The sequence below is a fragment of the Lathamus discolor genome, chromosome 2 (assembly GCF_037157495.1).
Source record: "Lathamus discolor isolate bLatDis1 chromosome 2, bLatDis1.hap1, whole genome shotgun sequence".
Taxonomy (NCBI): Eukaryota; Metazoa; Chordata; class Aves; order Psittaciformes; family Psittacidae; genus Lathamus; species Lathamus discolor.
Window position 1 is genome coordinate 138,550,914 of NC_088885.1, and position 21,831 is coordinate 138,572,744.

Sequence of the window (21,831 nt, forward strand, 5' to 3'; positions counted from 1 at the left end):
TAATCATGAAGCAAACTCTGCAGATTGTGGGGAAAGTAGGAACTGAACCAGTTATCTCCATTGCTCCTTCTGCAAGGATATATGAGCAGGGCAGCAATTTCCATAAAAGAGAATGTCTTTCTTCCCTGCCAGTCTGTTTGAAGCGACTCCTGATGGGAATCCCATACAACTCTTGGTCATTGTGTCAAGAGTCAAAAATAAAAAGACAATTAGTCAGCTGCCACTTCACACTGAGAAGGAAAGCACTCATGAATGGTCCTTAGCAGTATGGTCTAAGAGCTCCAAGTTAAGAAACTTTGTTTCTGACAACTGAGACAGGGCTGCATGGCTCATTCTCATTGCCCAAGAGGCTGAGAGGGATAACAGAAGACAATCCCATCTATAACATAGGAGTAGTCTTCAGGGACTCAGTAAGCTGGAGCTCACTGAAGTGCCTTTTCTCTTACATGCGCTACACATATGTAGAGATGAATGGAGCCAACAGCTTTGTGGCTAGGGACTGGTGTTTAAAGTGGTCTGGAAAATGTGGAGAGGTCTATCGTCATCCTGTCCCCTGCCTAGCAGTTAATTCTGCCCCTGTCCTCTCTTAACTTCCCAATTAATCCTTTGGCCCTAGTCCCAGCATAAAGTCTAATCCAGTTCTTTCTTGAACTCTTAAAATTGTGAAAAGAAGCAAGAAAGTTGAGAGTGCTGCGCAAGAGCTAAGAGCTCCTGCAGCCTTCTGGTAAGCAATGCCTTGGGACTAATGACATTTTACAAAAGTTCTCAATCACATTTGTCCCCTAATGTATTTTACGCCTTTCAGGTGGATCAAAATCAGAAATGGAACAGAAGATGTACTTTGGACCAGAAATCAGACAGGATTGGGAATAAACCACAACAGCATTTGATTTTGTGATAGCTCAGACACCTCTTGAGTTATCTTTGATGAACAGAAGTTGCGAGAATAGCACTACTGAGATCATAGTGTGCCAAGACACATAGATTCAAGGCTGTCAGTTCAGTGCAGTGTTTCACTTATTCATTAGATCACACACTGAAGAACTGGGTTTGATTATAAGATCTTTAGGCCCAAGACTGCTTAGTTGTTTGTACCATGCATACTTCAGTGGAATCTTACTCTAATTTGAGCCTCAAGGTGTAGCGTTAAATAAGTAACACAAGAGTCAGCATCACAATCATGCTGGTATGGAACACACTGAAAGATGTTTATTTTCTACCCTTGACTAATGTCACATGGTTCTTAATAATATTCCAGGTCATCATCTTTGCTTCGCAAATATAAAGACAAACCTTCCATGCGCATTAATTTTGTATCTCCTGAACACCTTCGTTGAATGTCTCTGCATTCCCTTCCTTCAAACAGATTTTAATTTGCCTGCAAAAGATAAAGGAATGTCATTGCTGTGTTGAAGCCAATTGAAATGATCAGAACCATCCTTCAACAAATGCATCAAAAAGAGAGAAACAAGGTGTGGTTGGGTTGACCCTCACTAGCAGCCAGTCTCCTACCCCACTGCTCACCCCCTTACTTCCCACACTCCCCCCAGCAGGACAAGGAGAGAAAAGAGGAAAACCCTGAAAGAGAAAGCTTGTGGATCAAGATAAAGGTTGCTCACCAATTACTGTCACAGGCAAAACAGACCTGAATTGGGGAAATTAACATATTGCCAATTAGAATAAATCCTTACTGATTCAGGTAGTGGGAAACAAAAAAAAAAAAAAAAAGAAAGAAAAAACAAACATTTGCACACTCAGAGAAGACACTTTTCCTGCCTTTCCCAGGTTCAAGTTCTCTACAAGCACCTCTTCTCCTCTCCTTGTTATCACCACAAGTTGCACTCATTTCCTTTGGTGACACCCCTTCTTCTTTCTCATTCTTTTCCTCTACTGCAGCATGGGTCGTCCCAGGGCTGCAGGGAATATCTGCTCCACTGTAGAGCACCTTCTTCTCTTTCTCTGGCCTTGGTGTTTCCTATGTTGTTTTTCACTGTTTTCATTCCTTTCTCCTCTCTTTCTTTCCTTTCTTAAACACATTTCTCCAAGGTGCCACCATGAGGGGCTCAGCTGTGTCCTGTAATGGGTCCATTGGAACTGACTGGAATAAGCTGTGTCTGGCATGGAGCAGCCCCTGACTTTCCTCACAGAGGCTGTACCTACAGCCCCCCTGCTGCCTGCACCTTGCCATTTATACCCAGTACACAAGGTCTGGACACCTTTGCAACAAAGTGGAGAGAAGCTGTTCCATCAAGGGCAGCAGTAGTCTTCTGTATATATATCACCCTACCAGCAGAGTAATAGATCACTGCAGAGCACAGTTGAGGACAACACCAGGGGGTCATGATGGAGGAAGAGGAAACCACCTGTGGGATCACAAGCTATTGGGAGGGTCTAGGCAGGGCTGGCAAATCTCCAGTGGCATTGCAGAGCAAGCTGCAACTGAAGCTGTTGGGAGAGACCTCTCAAACAGCTCAAGACCACTACTTTATCACTGTGTTAGTCCAGAGCACAGCCTGATGGCTGGCAGGAATGCAGCTTCAGGTTTTGAATACAGGGTGGGCCAGGGACTGCTGGGTTGTCCTGCAGCAAGAGCTGCAGCTGCCTTGGAGACCCTTCTTGAGCACTGGGCACAGCTGGAAGCTTCTCAGCTACAGAGGAGGACCAGAGCCCCTGCACAAGCACTCACCACAGTGATGTAGCCATGTGTGAAGCAGAACTGCAGTACAAAAGACATCAATGTATGAAATACAGTAACACCTGCAGGGGTGCATAAGACCCAAGGTGACTGGATAACTTTAACTAGAGGAGGTAATAGGAGGACAATAAGAGAACATTAGGAAAACCAAGGAATGCTGCAGTTATCTCTAAAGCCGCATACAGAAAATGCTGCCATGGGAAGAGTGTGTTCAAGGCACTGAGAAGTTCAAGAGGACTAGCAAGGGCAGGACACCAACTTCCCTAAAATAGCAGTGCTGAAGTACAGAATTAGAAGAGGAAAGAGGAGCAGAGGAGGAAGAGCAGCAATAGTCCAAGTTCTGTTAATTTTTTCAAGTCCATCTAATTTCAGCATAGGCTTAAGAAACCAAACCAAACCAAAACCTCCAGGGGATACTTCCATCTAGGAATTCAAGCTTTCAAGCAAAATCTGGTTTTCTGTCTTTATCAGACCTCTTTTCTGTCCCACTTCTTTCTCCCATTCTAATATTTAATTGCCTTTGGCAGAGATGATCTATTACTAGCTTTGTGTCAAGCCTTTGCCAGTAACTCCATGGGGTCTGAGCTTCCTCCAGTTATCTCACACTCCTATTTAAAATACTTTAACTGAAAAGCTTACTTAACAGCATTTCAGAGACTACCATTTTGCAACAAAGTCCATCTGGTCAACATTAAGTCCGCTAACCGTGACTGGAGTGAAGAATAATCTTGCCTTCATGTTGAGGCTGTACAGCTTCAGTTAAACGTGATTTGGAGTGGGATAACTTACTACTAATAAGCATCAGCACTGACAGCAGGAAAACTAGCTTCTAAGAACCCAGTTTTCAAAGCTCACTTGTTGGCATTTGGTACTCGCTTTCTGCTTCTTGGGAAGATTTGAGTGTTTCTCCAACATCACACTAATATTTGGAGAAATGGTGGATTTTTCAGAGTTTCCAGGCTTGGGGAAGGACATAGATGATTAATTTTTGTATGAAAAGAAAATTAAAATGATGGGAAACTGAAGGGGTTTAATATTACATAGTGCTACTGCTAGCCCTACTGCTAAATTGAGCTATTTAATGAACAAACAGGTCATGAAATCCTTTGGGAAGACCTAAGAAGATATTCACAGCTGAAACAAGGATGAAGCAATGCCTCTTATATCCCCCCAAAGCACACTAACAAACTGGTGGGAAAAAAAGTTGCATCTCTCTGGTTGTATGTCAGTTGATGAAGCACGAGAAGCCAGGGAGGTGAAATGCGTATGTGAACCAAATAGGATTGCCATGTCACTGCAGAATGAAGAAATGTCCACATTCCTCTCTGCAGTAAAGACAATGCTGATACCCTACAACTTTCCCTTTCTTAGAAAACATACTGTCACTCACAAGTACGGTGCAGAGAGCAACTCCCCTGCAGACAGTGTAAGAGAGGCAGAGATTTATATACACAAGTCCAAAGGGGAACAAAATCCTTACACTGAGAATTTCACCTAAGCTACAAGCTTGTTCTCCTAAACTGCAGAGCATGGTTAACAACCTGTAAGGACAGATGATGAAGCTTTCTCCAGATCTTCTTGCATTTTAAGAAGTACTCTCTCCTGCTCCAAGGCTTCTATGTACTTGGAATAGGACCAGGAAGCCTGAAAGAACCATGAAAAGTGATCAGCCTCCAGATCATATCTCTTGCAGTTCCTGGTCAATTTCAAGAGTAAGACAAAAATCTTGTGTATGTTATATCCCTGATATTGAATAATTACAGTTATTAAGAAGAGAAGTTTTGTCACGACAATATTGGAATCCTGGGGGAAAAAAAGAAAAATATGTTGCTGCAAATAAGTTAATCTCAAAACACCACGAAAGGCAATTTAAGCAAGTTTGACAGATATGATGTTTATATTCATTTATTCTCCATCCCTGATCTGACTGCTATTCTCTCTCCTTTTTTCTTCAAAACCTTAATACAGCAGACCTTTCCCCTCCCAAAATATCAGTCTTTTGTGCTATTGAGGACTTAATATAATCTCCCTGCCACATTCTTCCTGTGTGCCCTTCCTCAAATCGTCAAAGGTCTCATTAATCTCACAGTTATTTCTCCTTGCCCTCTCCAGCAGAATGCTGCTGCTGCTACTGCTACAGGCAGATCAACTGGAGATCTCATCCTTCCCTTTTCTAAGGAACAATTGCTCTTTACATTGCAACAGCCACAGTTCAGGTTCCATGTAAGTTTAAGGTCACTCTCTCAAATCAGTATGGGAACTGTACTTTGGCCTCTTCTTGAGGGCTTAAACATATGATATTGATATACTGGCTCATTCAACTCACGTTTTAAAAAAAAAAAAAAAGTAAGAGCAAAGGTAAAAAGGTCTGTTTAAGGGATAACAGTGTGAGCTTAACTATGAAGTTTGCAGGGTGGTTTCAAATTTGGGGTTATTTCAGGCTGCCTATTTCTGTGTTCTGCTCATCGCTAACATAATGACACGGGCAGAGCTCTGTAGAATACAAGGAGTGACCAAAGTGCAATTTACTCCTGCATCACATCATAGCTGTGATTATGTGGTTGCACAGATTCTGTATTATGGCAGTATCAACTCAGCTATAAATGATCCCTTGATCTACCCAAGGTGGCATGTCTGTTCTTCCTGTTTCTCCAATAAAGTGACTGTTACCTTTTCACTACAGATTTGATACATCATGAGAGTTGTTCTGGAATACTAAAAACCTGTTTTCTGACAGGTTTTCTATTCAAATACCTAGATTTCCTAAATGAGTTCAGCTTCTGTTTTTGATATATGAGCAGAACAGGACTCAAGCCTAAACAAAATTCTTTCAGGACATGAAATTCACAAGTAATTTAAAGCTTCTTATTCCAGAATTGAACTTAATTGTCTTCAATTTATCTTTAAATTAAAATTATTTTTAAATCTACACACATAAAGAGTTTAATTTGTTGCTAGATATTAATACTTCTCAGAACCTAAATCTTAAAAAAAAGGAAAAAGAAAAAAAATATCACAGGAAAAAGAAAAAAAATATCACCTATAAGGTAGGTAAACTTGTAACAGTGAAGTTAGTTGTAGAAAAATGAATAATTATTGAAGAACCATGTGACAGTAGCATTCAAAACCAAACTCCACCCTCCCATTCTTCCAAGACATTTCCCCTCTCTTGAATGATGACATCTATAGCAACGTGTTTATTATTCACCTGTGACTCATGTCCAACTGAAAACGGTGCTCGTCCTGTCTCCACACCAGTCTCATCTGTGAAAGCACTGCTTAGCAAACTGGTGGGTTTTGTCCCAGGTTTTGTCCCCCCTTCTTTACCCTGCTAATAATAAGAACTCATAATTAGGTGGAAATTACAGTTACTGAGCTAAAGTAAAAAGCTAACTCTGGGGAAGGAAAAATTGACATTGGAAACAAGATAGTGTCGTATGCAGTAACGGTTTGTAATGCCCAGTTTCATAATTCATCACATTGGCACAATAAAAAGTAGCAGAAGATTAAAAAGCATTTCTTTGCCTTAATCAAGGTTTCATGATGTCCGCACTCCTGCAGACTACCGTCCTTGCAGATTCAATACCTGCTCCAAAATGCAGCTAAGTGAGAGGGCAGATGTGAAACAGAATGCATTTTAAGGACAGAGAGGCCATTGTGATCCTCTAATTTGGCCTCAGGTATAAATGTAGAGCATAGGATTTGTCATGATTAATTCCAGCTTGGTCCAGTATCTGTGAATGCACTACAGTATGCATGTTAGGAAAACAGGCAGTCTGATTTAAAACATTCAAAGTGAAGGACAAGGCATTGTAACCCTTGGTAAGCTGGTCTGGTGACTAGCTATTTGTCATTTTCATGTTGGTTTAGTGTTTTACTTAGGCTGCATCTCTGCAAATTCTGTCCAATGATACCAAAACTCTAAAAAGGTGCCTTTCCTTCCTCATCACACCCACTGTCCTATGAGCCCATCATCTATAAGGGTGACTTTTGGGTATAGAACTGCCCAGGCAATGTGATGTTTTTCTTCTCTCCAGAAGCAAGCTTACTAACTTTTGTGGCCCACTCGATGGAATGGGGATGCCAAAGCAAATATGGCAGTAGCATATATACTAATATATTGCAGTTAGTATTTGCTAGCTTTTTCAGTGGGAATGGTGAATTAAGTGAGGTCTTTAATAATGTCTTGAACAATAAATTAGGCAATGTTATGGCAGTGTCATATCCCATGACATTGCACCAATGTCTTATCCCATGACATTGCACCACTTATTAACAAATAAACTTACTGCTAAGAAGATTAAACAGAGGTGAGGGAAATAATGGAAAAGGAAAATCAATGCTTATGGTTTTTCCTTTCTTTGCGAAGGGCATGGAAAGAGTAAGTACAGATTTACAGGGGAAGTTGAAACTATTTTCTACACTTGAAAGTAAAAAATCCAAAATCTACTTTGGAGGTAAAATGCAGTTGGATGTACAACAAATTACAAATACTGGCATCAAGGCAGTCTGCAAAAAGCGACTAATGATATCGTTTTAAGTATGTGTCATGTGCATATAGCAGTTAATAAAGGAACAAACCCACAGATGAGCCAAAGGTGAGTCCATATAGCTGTGCCACACTAAGGGCAAATATGTGAAAACGGAGAAGCAAACCATACTCTCCCAAGGCATTATCTTTCAAAACAACTATTTCAGCTCTGTACTGAAGTAATCACATTATATTGAATGCTCAAGCTTACTTCAGCCTGTACCTACCCCTTCCTGCTTTCCAGATAAGAGGTCTTTGCGCTGTACCGTGCTTGGTTGGCGTCCCTCGCTGTGGGGAGAGCGGCTGTCAGCCACTCCTCCCTTGCCCTGAGTCAATTGCCAGGAAGCCTTTGATACGGTTTGCTCCATAAATAACAACTAGGCACACACAAAAATTATTGTCAAATAATACTAAGTCATACTAAGTCATGCATCATTGTCCAGTGAAAACTTCCTTGTCTGTCCATTTTTTCCATTATACTACATAAAAGTCCAACTCCTACCCAGTCAGTTCAGAAATTGAGGTGAGCCCAGGTAGATTTGGCACCCTAGGGACAAATTTGTGAGGAAAGAGAAAGTAGTATTTCTCCCTCAGGATCCTGATTGTTCCGTTTGACATAAACCCAAAATGGTAACTGATTTGTGGGGCCAGGGATGGGGGAGATATATATAAAAAGATATTGTTTCTAACCCTTGCCAGAGCTTTACGGTCCTTCAGCATGAGCCTGGCAAGACTGAGGAGGACAGACATTATTTTAAATGCCAAGAAATCATCACCTTCTACAAAATGCCAAGTGAACCTGCTATCACTTATTTTAGATGAAGCTTATCAGTATTCTTCAGGGATACTGCATCAGTTTTGTTACCGAGAGGACAGAAATCTTAAGCAAGAGAACAGGAAATAACGAATTCCTTAAACCGTAATAGAAAGGGAAAAGGGTTTAAAAAACTTACCTGTTCCACCTATTCTTTCAAGAAATTTTACAAGGTAATTGGTTTACTTGTATTTTTTTGTGAGAGTAGTCTGCACACTGTTTACTAAAGTGCATTCTCTGCCTGTCACTTTCTAAAATTTCTCATCCTGTTTCCCAGCATAGAAGGGTAATTCACCTTTCCCATTTGTTCTCCATAAAAGCTGAGCTTTTGTCCTCCTGGCCAAGATTTGCTCTTTACTTCCTTGATCTTAATCAGAAATCTTATAGAGAGGCAACAAACAGATGGAAAATATAAGTCTGTGAAAACGCAGAAGTGCATTACTTTGAAATATTGCATTCTTGTACTGTAAGTATTGCCAATGGCCTTGCCAGATATATCTGTATGGAGGCAACGTGCTTTGGAGAAAGGAACATGAGTTCCTGGATTTTAGGCTTCACTTGACACTGGTGTGTGGCCTTGAGTAATGCTTCACTGGTCCTCAGTTTTCATGTGTCTGAAAGAGGAGCACAATGTGTATGTGTTCTTATGGGCATATGTGTCTTTATCTGTCCAGGTACTCATGTGGTTCTCATCATGAGTAACATCTCAACATATGTGTACATGGTATTTAAAATATGTAAAGGTCTTTCAATGCTACTTATGATGGTTTGCAAGTCCAATAATTTCTCTGACTTTAAATGAATGTTCTTTCCTCAAAGCTGGCCAAACAATTGCATTTTGTAAAAAATAAACTTTTGCAAAGCCTATAATCAATAGAAAAAAAAATCCATTATATTTTAATAATGAAATTCCAAGAAAAACAATTTTACAAGCAAGCATTCCTCTGTAGAGGTCACAGTTCTGTTAACACACTGAAACTGTCTGGAAACTCATTGTGAACAGTCTAACAAATTCACTGTCAAAGCTGAGAAATATTCAAGAAAAGACAAAGACAAAGCAATTAGCACTTTTTCTTTTTTTTTAATAATGTGCAGACTTTTCAAATGCTTCCTCTGAAAAATAGATATGAAATCTGGTTTGGTTTTGTTTCGTTTTGTTTAGCTTTCAATAGTGACCCAGAACTGTATATTCTAAAATACAACAGTGCATACTCAAAGTGCAAACAGGTCTGCAGTTACCCGTTGTACACATGGACCATACATAGATTTATATTTTTTTAAATTCAGCCCTCTTTTTCTCTTGGCACAAAAGATGACTAAAATACATTTTCCTCTCCACTTAACGAAAGGAGTATTCCACTGGCTCATCTGCTTCAAGTTAAACATATGTATATGCATCGGCAGGATAGGGAACTAATCGCCCTAAGACTAGGTTGCATGTAAAGCTTGAATTCTAACAAAAAGATGTTGGTAGCTTTGGATCAGGCTGAGAAAAGGATATTTGAATTCATGTGTGCTTGCTCATGAAGGAGATTTTATGTGGTCGTAGGTTGTCACCCAAAACTTTTGCAAACCTTACCTCTGCTGTTCCATCTTCCTTCCTTTGCATCTTTTTTCCCTTTTTTCTCTCCAAGGCAAGTAGAATTTTGTCACTAGCCAAATTGCTTTGAAGCTTACAAAATTTTGGCCAAAATTTAAACAGAAGAGCAAAAATACTCATCTGTGCAGAAAGAAAAGAAAGTCAATCTTGACTATATTAAGAAAACAGAGTTTACTGTAAAATAAAATGTAGTTTACCATGAGAATGAAATAACTATTTCTTTTTCAATACACAGCCTTGTTCCTCCCACGTACTGTGTCCTGACATTTCAGCCCAGCTTTGCTCAGCACATGCTTTTCATCAGTGTGTTTATTATTGGTGAGAAATCTTCCTAAAACACAGTTAAAAGGCACTTTCTTTTTTTATATATTTCCCTAAACAATTGTTTGCGTTAATGAAAACATCCATCATTTTTTACAAGTATTCTTGATAACATATACACCAGTAGAATTGCTTTCGCACCACTGTTCTGCTCAAGTATTTCAAATATTCAGTTCATTAGGAAGAGGGCTTTTTCCCCTCCTTAAGAGAAAGGAAATACTTCTTTTGCCTCTGGAAAGGCTCTTAAACCACATTACAGATCTATGAGCAAATCTTGGATAATTTCTAAATGATATAATCTCTCACAGGGTCTTTTTTGAACTAGAATAAGAAAAACAATTTTAGAAAAGCAAACAGAGGGGCTCAGTGAATTCTGTTGCTGCACGTACTAAAGCTCACATTTTTCAATTTGTTTAGATGTTTAATTCTCATTGAGAAACTGGGCTTCGAAGGAGCCAAACATGCTCAGCACCTCACTGCTTCTGGACTTGAAAGTGACACGAGTCCCTGTCGTGTGCCTGTCACAGCTTTTTGGCCAAGTTCCTCCCTTGGTTTTGTGCCACGTTTCTGGAGTTCAGTGGGTTTTACACAGGCTGAAATGACACTTCTGTTTCTCTTAGGACCTATATGTACGCTTTTCTCTGACAAAGCATTTGTCTTTTGTGGTCCAAACACCTTATAAACTCACAGTTAGTGCTTAAAGGTGTTGGCGATGAGTTTTAAGGAAAACAAGAAGAACTAGCTTTCTTAATTTTAGAAGATTGAACAGAGAAGACAGTAATGAGGAATAAGAAAATAGTAAGTCTATAGTAAAGTTCACGAATTCCTGTTCAGTCTGATTAGTATGAAGATCAGAGAGAAAATTGGCTACAGCCGTTTAATGCAGACTTTCTGTAATAAACGGAAAGACATTCAGTAAGTGAAGCTGTCTTGTACTTTACTCACATCTGCATTTTTTTCACAAACTACAGAAACTACAGACTTTCCAACTACAAATTACTTTGCTTGCATTAACCAAGTGATAAAGAGCGAGCAATTAAAAAGATAAACCTAATTGATTTCTACTGCCAGAATTCCTAACACAGTCTTGGGTAACACCTTACCAGCTGTCAGAGATTGCTCAGTTTATTGAGCAATACATTCTGTCATCTCCACCATACAATCTTCATTGAAATGCATTACTATACGGTTCTCCTTCATGCCCATGTTTATGTATGGAGTCCAAATTGTCACATAAGCAACAAAGACTCTCCTTAAAATCAGACACACAGACTCTAGCCAGACCCATTACAGAGATTCTCCCAGCTTCTTACCTGTGCCTCTCTAAAAATGTAAGGTCCTAGCTCTCTCCTGTGCTCCAAAATCTTCTTTGCTTGTTCCACTGGGATGTCAATCCGCAAAGCTGGAGGTATGGCAGAATTAATAAAGCAGTCAATAATAGTAGTGATCTTTTTCTGGATTGTGGTGTCATCGCAGTGAGAATGGCACAAGTCCTGAAAGATGAAAAATAGCATATTCAGTCAAGAAAGAGAGAGAGAGAGAGGCAAGACCCTTTCCAGGGGCCCAGTGATCAAAGAGTAATAGTCATACAAAAATAATTACACAGTAGATCCTTTCAGTATGTAGGACAAAATTCTTATAGCAAATGTGCATGGTCAAAGACATAGTTAAGACATGAGCAGGCCTTCTGGTTTGCAAATGCAGATAATAGCAATCTTTGCTTTTAGGTGATAATCTCTGCCTGCATGTTCTAATGAAACAGGATAGTACTTATTCTGCATTCAGTCTAAGTATGTTACTGTCAGATAGGAGGCATTTCTGAAAAGAGAAACACACCTACAGGTGTGAAATGCACCGATTCTCACAATAAGCCTGCTATGACCAGCATACCCATGGTAACTAAAAGACAAAAGCATGCCCTAAACTACCAATATGATCTTCCATTCATTGGAATTTCACCATTCATTAAGATTTTGTAGTTTCCCAAAACCTCAGTGTTTGAAAAAACTCTGTGCAGAACAGAAAATAAACCTGAACTTACAAGGGTGAGATGTCAAAGAACACTGGAGGTTTGCTACCTTTTTTTAATGTGATATTATTGTTCTTGTAAAGCCTGTTATTACTGTGTCTTCACACTCTGAGAGTGCTACAATTGGACTTTGACAAGAAGGAAAAATAATTCTAAGAACATCCTTCAAATGCTTTGGAACACGAACCTTCTATCTGTCCATAAACACCAAGAAATTTCTATAACATTAGGAGATCATCTCATATATCTACTAGAGACACAATGAACCCTCTAGAGAATTTTCAGGAAGAGAGCTCTAAATGAAGAATACACATTTAGTTTTGGTATAGGAGGCTGGATATTTACTTTGCAAAGAAATTAAAAACAGGGCTTTTAACCAGAAATGTGGTATGCGAAAGAGCTGGCTTCTATTATTATGAATAGTTTTGTGAAAGAAAAAAAAGAACGATAACAGCTACAATGAGCAAAGTAAGGCAATACAAAAACATATTCAATATATCCTAAGAATATATTATGGCTTTCTTTGCTCATCTAACATAGAAGAAAAGGCAGAGAGCTGTAGTAAGAAGGAAGACAAACAAGCCATATGATATGAAGAGGGATGAGACATGAGCACAGAGGAGCAGATGGAAATGATCCACAGAGTTATCTTTTTTTGTATTTATTTAAGAAATAAAAAATGTTTTGAGATTGTCACAAGATGTGCTGCCAGCCTGATGTGTTACAGGGAGCGATGCAGTCATTGACTCCTAGAGGGAGTTCTGTCTAAACTGATGGCATGATAGAGCTCAGACAATACGAGTATGCACTGTGCAAAGTGCTCCCCACATCTCTGGCAATGTGCCTCCAGTTCAGCCTGACCCACAACACTCCTATTACTCTAGCCCTTTGCTTCTATAAAGAGCACCAACTGCCAACCACGACAAATCGCATGCATGTGGAGATATGGTCAGATTCTACTTTATCTTGATAAGAAGACAAGTAAAATTAACAAATGAAGGAGAGGGGGTGGAACAAAAAACAATGAAGCCTTTCTTCAGAGAGTAGACCCACAAAGAAAACAGTCTAAACTACATTCCACATGTCCTCCACAACGTAGCAATGAAGAGTCATAAATCTGAGAAGGGTTTATGCCATGGTACTTCAGGTGCCTTCATGTCAAGCTTCTAGTCTAAGCTATTCACTCTAAAAATGAGAGACAGCAGCACCCCCAGAGAGCATTTCAGCCAATGATTCCTTGCTTGGGGATCTCAGCCTCTGTGAGGAGGGGAGATTGGCCTGGAAACAGAGGAGCTTCAGCTTCTTAAGCAGACCCAAAATTCAAATGTGTAAAATTAAACAATGAAGTTACACCCATATGCCTACAGCAGGATCTCCAGTCCTAATGCGTGTGCTACTGCAGCATCAGCTGTGTTTACCTCCTAATTTCTGAGCATGTTCTAACCTCATGCTTCCTGCATACAATGTGTACACAGCCTATGGTTAGGAGCTCAAGAAAGGCTCTGCACTGTGGTAGCACTTTTGCATCAGCAATATCGCAGAAGCAAAAGGAATGAGGAAAATGTGAAAGATCCATGGTGTCCCTGTGCTCAGTCCAGGGTGATGCTAGGAGACTGCAGTGTGATTTTAAAGCTCACTCCAGAGTTTTCCCATTGTGTTTCACCCCACAGAGCAGCAGTTTCACAAAGGGTCATGTATTTGGGAGAGAGGAAATCCCTGCTGATGTTCCCCATCACATTTCATCTCGGCCACGTCTTCAGCTGCAGTCGAAAGTGGCTGTACAAAATGCAAGGGAGCTGGGTTCTGCATTGTACATATAAGCTTTTTGTGGAGATACTGTCTTTACATCTGTACATTTGATTGAATTTAAAAGTTTTCTCTGATTTTTTAGTGATTGCCGGATTCAGCAATAATCCCGTTATTTAACAGTATGCAACTAGAAAGACAGAATGAACATTTTAATGCTTGCATATTTTCTACTGCTCAGCAGATGTATACCAAAATCTGGGCATTAGCTAGTTAGCAGTGTCCCTTTAGAGATTCAGAAGAATATTACAGTTTGAAAAACATACAGAAATATAGGAATAATACATTCAAGTAATTTAAAATATCTACCCTTAAGAAGTGAGAATTTTCATAGAAGAAAAAAAAGTTTAAACAGTGAAACAGTTTTTACAATGAACAAGAAAATACCTAGAGATATTTTGTTAAAATTCTCCTAATATGCAGTATTGAATGCATTTGCTTACAAATTGAATGATACTCCCTTGTTCCATTTTGCCACTGTACCTTATACTTCTGGACCTCTTGCCAAAAGAGCAATCCATTCGCCAGTAGGTCTCCTTGCAGTGACACAAAACGTCGAAATTCATTGGCTGTTACTGGATTCAACAGGGCTTTGCGGAAAGCAATTACTTCACTAGATGAAGAAACACACTTATTGTTCGCATGCTGTCAAAAGAAGAAAGGCACCAAATAAACTTTGTTTCAGAAAGCAATAACAAAGGCAATAGTTAGCATAAACTGTCTGATTCTTATCTGTGCACTGACCCTAGCTTTCAGTAGTTTATGAGTTTATAGCATGGATAGAATAGAATGTGGCAAGGTTTCATTTCTTTCTTTCCTTCTTTCTTCTTTTTTTTTTTTCCAGTTCAGTTTGGGCAGCACTTTTTGGAAGATGTGATGGGAGAGGAAATGACTGACAATGATTTAGACCATATGACTACATACTATAAAGTATGGAAACAGCTATTGTTATTGATTATGGCAACAGGCTACTTTTCTAGAGAACAGTTTAAGTTTTCTGCAAACAAACAACAAAGAAAAAGACACAGAAAAACCACATAGCTTAAAGTTGTAAAATGCTTCTGACAGGGATCACACCAACAAAATGAGCTTTGAAATGCGTTGCCACGATCACCAACAGAAGCTGGAGAGTTTGCTCTCTGTGGAATAAAGCTACCAATAGTAAAAGAAAATTTAAAGCCATCGAGACATTTCAAAGTCATTGAGACATGCTGCAAAGCACAGTGGTAAGCAGCCAGGAAAGGGTGGAGAAAGAAAGATGGCTTATTCAGAGACTGTTTGAAATGAGTTCAGGCTGGCCTGCCTTCCTGAACAAACAGTTCTTGTGTTGTCACCGAGAAGCAAGCCAAAAAACCCACTTTTGTTATCAGATGAATGAATGATAACTATCTTCTAACAGTGGTATAAAATTCTTGAAGGCCTGAAGGGATAGAGTGCTGTTCAATGGTCAGCACAGCACAAAGGCATTTTTAGTTCTTGCAGACAGCCCTGGAAATCTAACCTGACTCTAACCTGAAGGTTTTTCTGCAGCTTCTCTTAAAAACAGGGGTTATACTTTGCGTTCTGCCACAGAGGCTGACAGGGGTGGGAGCCTACCCTAGCAAGAGGGTGAGTGGTGGCTGTCCAAAAGGTCCTTTGGTTAAAATAAAGTCAGCTCAAATTAGACAGTAAGGTGGGATCTTCTCACCCCTCTTCCAACTCTCCAGTCGTGTTCTGCCCCCTGTGACCAGGATTTAGGCAACTTTTTGGAAAATGTATTTCTGGGGCATGTGCATGAAGGGAAGAACAAAATATTGCTCCCATCCCTATACTACTACATGAACACTGCTTATTTTATGGGTCAACCTTGAAGCAGAACAGGGAAAATAACCATCTTCCTGACGCAGACAAAGGGAAAACTCGGCTAACAGAACCCACATGCACTTTGAATCGCTTTTGAGATGATGGTTTGCATGAATAATTGGTGACCGGGTCTCCAGTTTGATTTCAACAGACAATAAAAGTTCAACTGAATAAATGTACACAACTTGTGTGTTGGCAATCACAAAGAGTTCACTGCTCTTCAAGAGGAAAAAACTGGCAAACATCTGATGAAATGTATTATTACAAAGGTTTAAGATGTTTAAAATTGATATTATCTCAGTACTATAAGATTAAAATACAATTCTGAATGAAACAGATACTGTGAGATACGATTAAACCTGCCCACTCCACTGCATGCTTCACATTCCCCTTTTGTGTCTGCACGTAATCCACTCGCAATAATAAATAAACTACCAGATGCTGGAATGAACAGCTTGTCCCAATAAGTCCATTGCATGCAAAATACAGATAAATGTGAATTAAAGGTACAATATCAGTTTGAGGAGGGTTAGTGGTCCAAAGCCCAGGACAAGAGACATGTTTTTTTCAAGTATGACCTCCCCAGCCAGGAAGGGAGAGAAATTTACCATGAACACCCAGCAGGGAGCTAAATTCACCAGTGATGTGAGTAATCAGTCCACTGCAGCCAATACAATCATGCCTGCTTTCAACAGCATTACATTTGGGCCACACACTGTCAGCAGGGAAATTGTGAAGGATGTGCAAGGTCCAAACGAAAAAGACAGTGAAACGGCAGACACAAGAGACAGGAAGCTTCACTTACCTTCCACAGCCTAGTTGCCTTCTGTTTTTGTCCAGAAAGATCTTCAGTTACGTCCCTTATCTACAATTGAACAGAAGATTATAGTTGGTTTTTTTAACTCTTCTTGTTTCATGTTCAGCCCAGTAACTATTATAGTTGATACATCTTCATATGGATGCTTATATCTGAATCTTGTGGACCCACACTGAATGCCATCCCTCATTCAGCTATAAATGAGCACATGCTCATCAAGACAGGGGAGTTAAAGAAGACAAGAGGCAATAGCAGTCAGACTGCACTCTTTCACTGGTTTACCTTTTCCCTAATGCTTTGAGGGATCAATTATGTTAGGAAGAATTTTGGGACTTCTTTTTTTATTTTTTTGGTATGAAATTGTTTTGGTTCCTTTGTACAGCTGTATCAGAAACACAGACTTGACTCCACAGCTTCCTTGTAGGAAAAATACACCTCAAATCAAGGGCAGATTTTCTGAGTAAGGGCTACATAGCATGCCCACAGTGTTTGGTCACTGTGAAATATGAAGCCAATTGGAGAATGTCATCTGGTTTCATTCTTCTGAAATACTTTCTTCAAAGGACCTTTTCATCCTCTGAATTTGCAATAAGAAAAAGAGAAGTCAGACATCAATGGAGTAGAAAGACTAAAAGCTCATTAGAAGTATGTATTTCCTATAAACTGTTGAATACAGCATCTTCCAAACTGTGTGGGCTATTCTCCCTGCCAGCACAGTGCAGCAGGTGCAACAAGATGCATGAGCTAGCTTCCAGACCTGGAAGCAGCTTAGCCTTAGTGCATAGTCTTGTGCCAGGGCTTGGAAAGGAGGCAGAGGTCAGCTGAAAAGGGCAGAGGATTAGGAAATTTTGCTGTAATTAACATATTCTTTATTAAAATCACTAAAATCACTATATCACCTATGCTTCTCAGATTGCTTAGTGCTCTGAATCAATGAAAAGGATACAGTTCATATGCACTTCCAACAACACTTCTGATAACCTTCTTGATATTAAAAAGAGGATAGAAAACAAGTTTTATGAATCACCACAGTGTGCATATGTGTCTGCTTGGTGGAACTGTCAAGTTTCCTTCTGATGTGACATTTGCATTTCAGAGCTGTTGTGGAAGTGCAAAAAGCCAAGTCATTTTGCATCTGTCACTGTTAGGATGATCTCCCTACATAGATTCCAGCCACATAGGCACACTCATAAAAGGCAGATGTTAGCTCTGCCCATTCCCCAGTCCTTCTAATGAGCCAGCAGGAGTGAAAGGCTCCTCATTCCCAGTTTTCTGGCAACTTTCTGAAGTAATCAATTGGAACAAGGCTTGTAGCAGTTAATGTCCCCACTCAGCAGATTTCACAAGCCCTGGAGTAATTTCTACACCACAGCTCCAGATGGGAGAATACAGGCAGCATAAAAGAGAGAGGGAGAGAGAGAATACTGCATGGAAAACCCACTCATTTGCTTGTGTTCTTGTCCCCTTGGGCAAATCTTTTATGCAAAGCAGCATTTCTTCTGTATGCAAGGGTATGGCTAGGGCAAAATGTCATATAGACAGTGAAGCACTACAGCAAAGATTAGATTACTCTGGCAGCCTGGCTGGCAGCAAAACTAACACCAGGTTCTTCACATTTAGGATAGAACAATAATACTGTCAGCTAGACTAAGCCTTCAGAGGAACTGCCTTCACAGTTACCAGGCTAAATGCTTCAACCTGTACATGCTACAGTGTCTCTTTAAATATTAACTGAATGTGAGTTGTGAGCTGCTTTTCCTTTGAACCATTTTATCCCAATAGTGAATTATGAGCCAAACAATAAGCAATGTCTGGATGTGTTGCTGTTCTTAAAAAGTTACCTTCGCTTGTCCCTCCACCCGATGGTGTTCATCTGCCAGGAATAATGGCAGCCATTGTTCTTCTAATCTCTTCTGGACGCATTGCTGAATTTCTAGCAGAACCGCTGCCGAAAGTTGATCCGGAAGGATTTGTCCCCATCCTCCACCTGAATGAATTATCTGAGCAATCCAAATACAATAACACAAGACATAAACTTCTGTGTATACCAAAAAATCCTTTATCTTTCTACATCCTTGATTTAGCAAAGCATGAGCTTAACTGTAAGCAAAGTATTCAATGCATGCTTACCCAAGGCTCACTTGTACTTTTCATAAAAGGGAACAGATTACATTTGTCCCTACCTATAAAAGAATACAGACTCCAGCAAATACGACCCCAGATTAACCAAGTAAATTTCTGGAGTATCAAGACATATCCGAGTACCACAGCTCAGACTTGCTGTCTGTAGCTTTACTGACGTACTAAAATAGGAACCTGGAACAGCCATTTTTACACTTTTTCTGAGCTTTGTTGTGCATGTGCTGGCTGCAGCCTCAGATCAGGGTTTAAGAGAGATGTTCTGTAAGGAGAGTGGGAGGAAGAGTCTGAACAGGAAGGAAGGGACTGCCAGAACCCGATTTCTGGCCAAAAAATATAGGTAAAATTTTAGGAGGTAGCCAGGGGAAAATCCGGAGCAAAGCTGCTTTATGGATTTTTATCTCAGTCATATTCAGTGATTTTTTTCTATGAACAGTTTTGTAACTGGTACCTGTTCTTGTTGTTCTCTGGTAGCTGGGCTGTTGGGTCCAAAGAAGTATTGTTTGTTGAAGTACTTGCTTTTTATGTCTTTAGATTTTTCCTCCCTATTTTCTTTATCCTTGTGGATCATCTCTCTGAACTGTTCAATATCTAGCCAGCACATGAGATCCATGCTACAAACAAATTTAAACAGAATGTCTTTTCAATATTGAGTTAATTTCATCAACATTCTGGAGAGTTATTACTTTAACCACAAGCCACCAAAATGTTCAAGTCCTAAATATCAGGTCAGATTGGACTGAAATTTTATGTCATTTTTAATTTGCCGTCTGGTGAGACCATGCCACTTGTTGAACAGAAAAATCAAACACATCTTTGGGATCTCTTTTAGGGTCCCTTGTGGGGTACCCTGAAAGAAGTAACCTCCACAGTGTGTTGCTAATTCCAGCAGGGACTGTGAACCAGAGTCATAGTGCAGAGCTCACAGAGAATGAAAAATGAAACAGATGAGAATTTGAAGAGGTACTGAGCCTGTGAGCCACCAAGAGATGAGCTGACACCTCCTGTTCTGCCTCCTTGTCGTATTGCCTGAGAAAGGAGCAGGGATGACATCTGGAAACATCAACCCCAGAAATCACCCTGTTCCTACCCTGTGTGAAGTGCTAGAGCTTAAGTCAGTCTGCAGTCAATCAGACAAAAGCAGTTTATGGTAGGTTTTATTTCTATGGCTTTGTGTAGGCTGCCTGTCCATAAATCACTGGTTCTAGTATTTATTTCAATATTCATAGTAAATGCTAATTAATCACCATATGCAATTCTTAAATATGTATATTGTTCATAATTGATTGTGTGTACGCTGTTAATTTAAGTCTGTTTTAATGGAACATATATTGGTTTTGTTCTTCAAACCAGAAGACAGAATAAGTGACATACCTACAGTTTCAGTTTAATTTATAGATTATTTTCTGATAGTATCTTATTAGCTGAAGTTTTGTGAGCACTTTAATGAGGACATTCAGTATATTTGCAGCAGGAAATATAAAACATTAAATTAAGGCAAATCTCTTTCACTTTTCCATTCAGTTAATAACTGTTTTTTTCAAGGCATTAATCTGTAAATAAAATTTTCGAAAGCATCTAACTGTTTTAAGAACAGATGTCCACTTTCAAAAGTATTTTGAGACCTAGGTTCTATTGAGACTGAAATTCTTTCATTTGCTAGTTCATCACAACGTAAGTTCACCCAAATGCAAGCTACCCAAGTCACTGCGGTTTATGGAGTTACTCCTTGGCATCTGCCAATGACAAACAAACAAATATGTCCATCTTATTTTAAAAGCGAAATATCTAATTGGAAAGTGTGTTAGGGTAAACTGTTTACAGTGGTGGCTTGTCCTAGCATACTCTGCTTTTTCCTTTCAACAGATTGGGAGCATGTGAATAAGCAGTTAGTCTGGCAAGACTAATAGGTGGTAAATCACTAACCCAAAGTACTGTTTTGCAATTGTGTGAATATGTCCTATATATTTAACAAAATATTAACTGGTGGAACTCTGTTAGTTTCAAACAAGAATTTGTGCTCAGGTACTCAGCCTGTCCTTCCTGAAACTTGGATCACTTGTAATTAGGCAATAACAAAACTACAAATTTTGATTAAGAAGCAAGTGACATATTTGTTGGGTTTTGTTGAAATTTTCTAGACTGCATTAATTCTAAGATCACTTCAAGCTTATAGTACCATTAAGTATCCTAACTGTAGCAGAGTTACTACGTCTGGACTCAGCTCTGAAACACTGTTTTGTGAGACTTTTTCAAATTTTTAATTCATTATGAATTTTTACAAAATAAAATTTCTCCATAAATTAAATATTTCTCTGCTTGGGTCTATCATGTCAAATGGGACTTATTTGTGATTAACAGGGAGACAGGAAGTCCCAAGGGTAAATCAGTGTACCTGTCCAAGACCTGATCTTAGCCAATGACCTGTTATCTGGTGATTTTTGACATTTACCCTGTTAGAGGCAAACTCTAGACCAGTGGTCTCCAAAGCAGGGTGTGCAAAAAGATGGCTCATCAGGGAACAGTAAGAAAATAATAGAACTTCAGTAGCACATGTATATAATTTACAAAAAATAAATATACATATATCGAGAGTGCATGCTCAAAACTTTTTACTGATAGGACGCACAACCAAAAATGTTTGGAGACCACTGGTCTAGATACCTAACTTAGAAGTCACTTGAATATAGGGACCTGCATAAGTGATGACACTTAATTTTGGCCAGAGGAGTTGTGCTAGATGTCTATCTCTGAACACTTGCGGAAGAGCTGACCAGTATCTGGTCTAAAATGATAGCAGTGCTTGACTAGAAACAAGAGGCAGTATGCAAAGCATCAGCTTATGGGAATCCAGGTTGAAGGAAGGAGGTGACAGTTTCAGAACTTGCTAGCAGTTACTTAAAAAGTATATTTGCCTTTTCCTAAAACAGGATAGAGATTAGAGTGGGGCTTGGAGGGTGGGAGGAGGAATGGCAAAATTACATTTACTTCTGCTAGAACTAGAACTTCTGTTTAGATGCTCACTTTCAAACAAATGGGCTCACTTTTTCAAAAACCCTGCATAAACTGTATCTGCTACAAGCTGGTTCTTAATTCTGCTTAGATCAGTGCAAACACAAAACTGCAGTTGTTCTCACACTGTAAGAATAATGTGTCTGTCTTCTATTTGTACATTTTTATAATACCCAGCTTTAATTTTTAAAATGTATTAAATTGAATCTGTACTAAAAAAAGAAA

The 21,831-nt window shown here is 39.4% G+C and overlaps 1 protein-coding gene across 1 annotated transcript in view; it reads right to left on the reverse strand.

Annotated features, from left to right (window-relative positions):
- Positions 1-1,298: 1,298 nt before the first annotated feature.
- The window catches only part of RGS22 (regulator of G protein signaling 22), a 60,281-nt gene continuing 39,748 nt past the window's right edge, over positions 1,299-21,831 (reverse strand). The window contains exons 17-26 of the mRNA XM_065669149.1: positions 19,046-19,208; positions 18,297-18,455; positions 16,444-16,503; positions 14,280-14,441; positions 11,275-11,454; positions 9,620-9,760; positions 7,454-7,588; positions 5,904-6,026; positions 4,237-4,339; positions 1,299-1,378 (exon numbers count right to left, since the gene is read on the reverse strand). Of these exons, the coding sequence (XP_065525221.1) occupies positions 1,359-1,378; positions 4,237-4,339; positions 5,904-6,026; positions 7,454-7,588; positions 9,620-9,760; positions 11,275-11,454; positions 14,280-14,441; positions 16,444-16,503; positions 18,297-18,455; positions 19,046-19,208 (1,246 nt within the window). The 3' untranslated portion in view covers positions 1,299-1,358. The remainder of the gene's footprint in view (positions 1,379-4,236; positions 4,340-5,903; positions 6,027-7,453; positions 7,589-9,619; positions 9,761-11,274; positions 11,455-14,279; positions 14,442-16,443; positions 16,504-18,296; positions 18,456-19,045; positions 19,209-21,831) is intronic.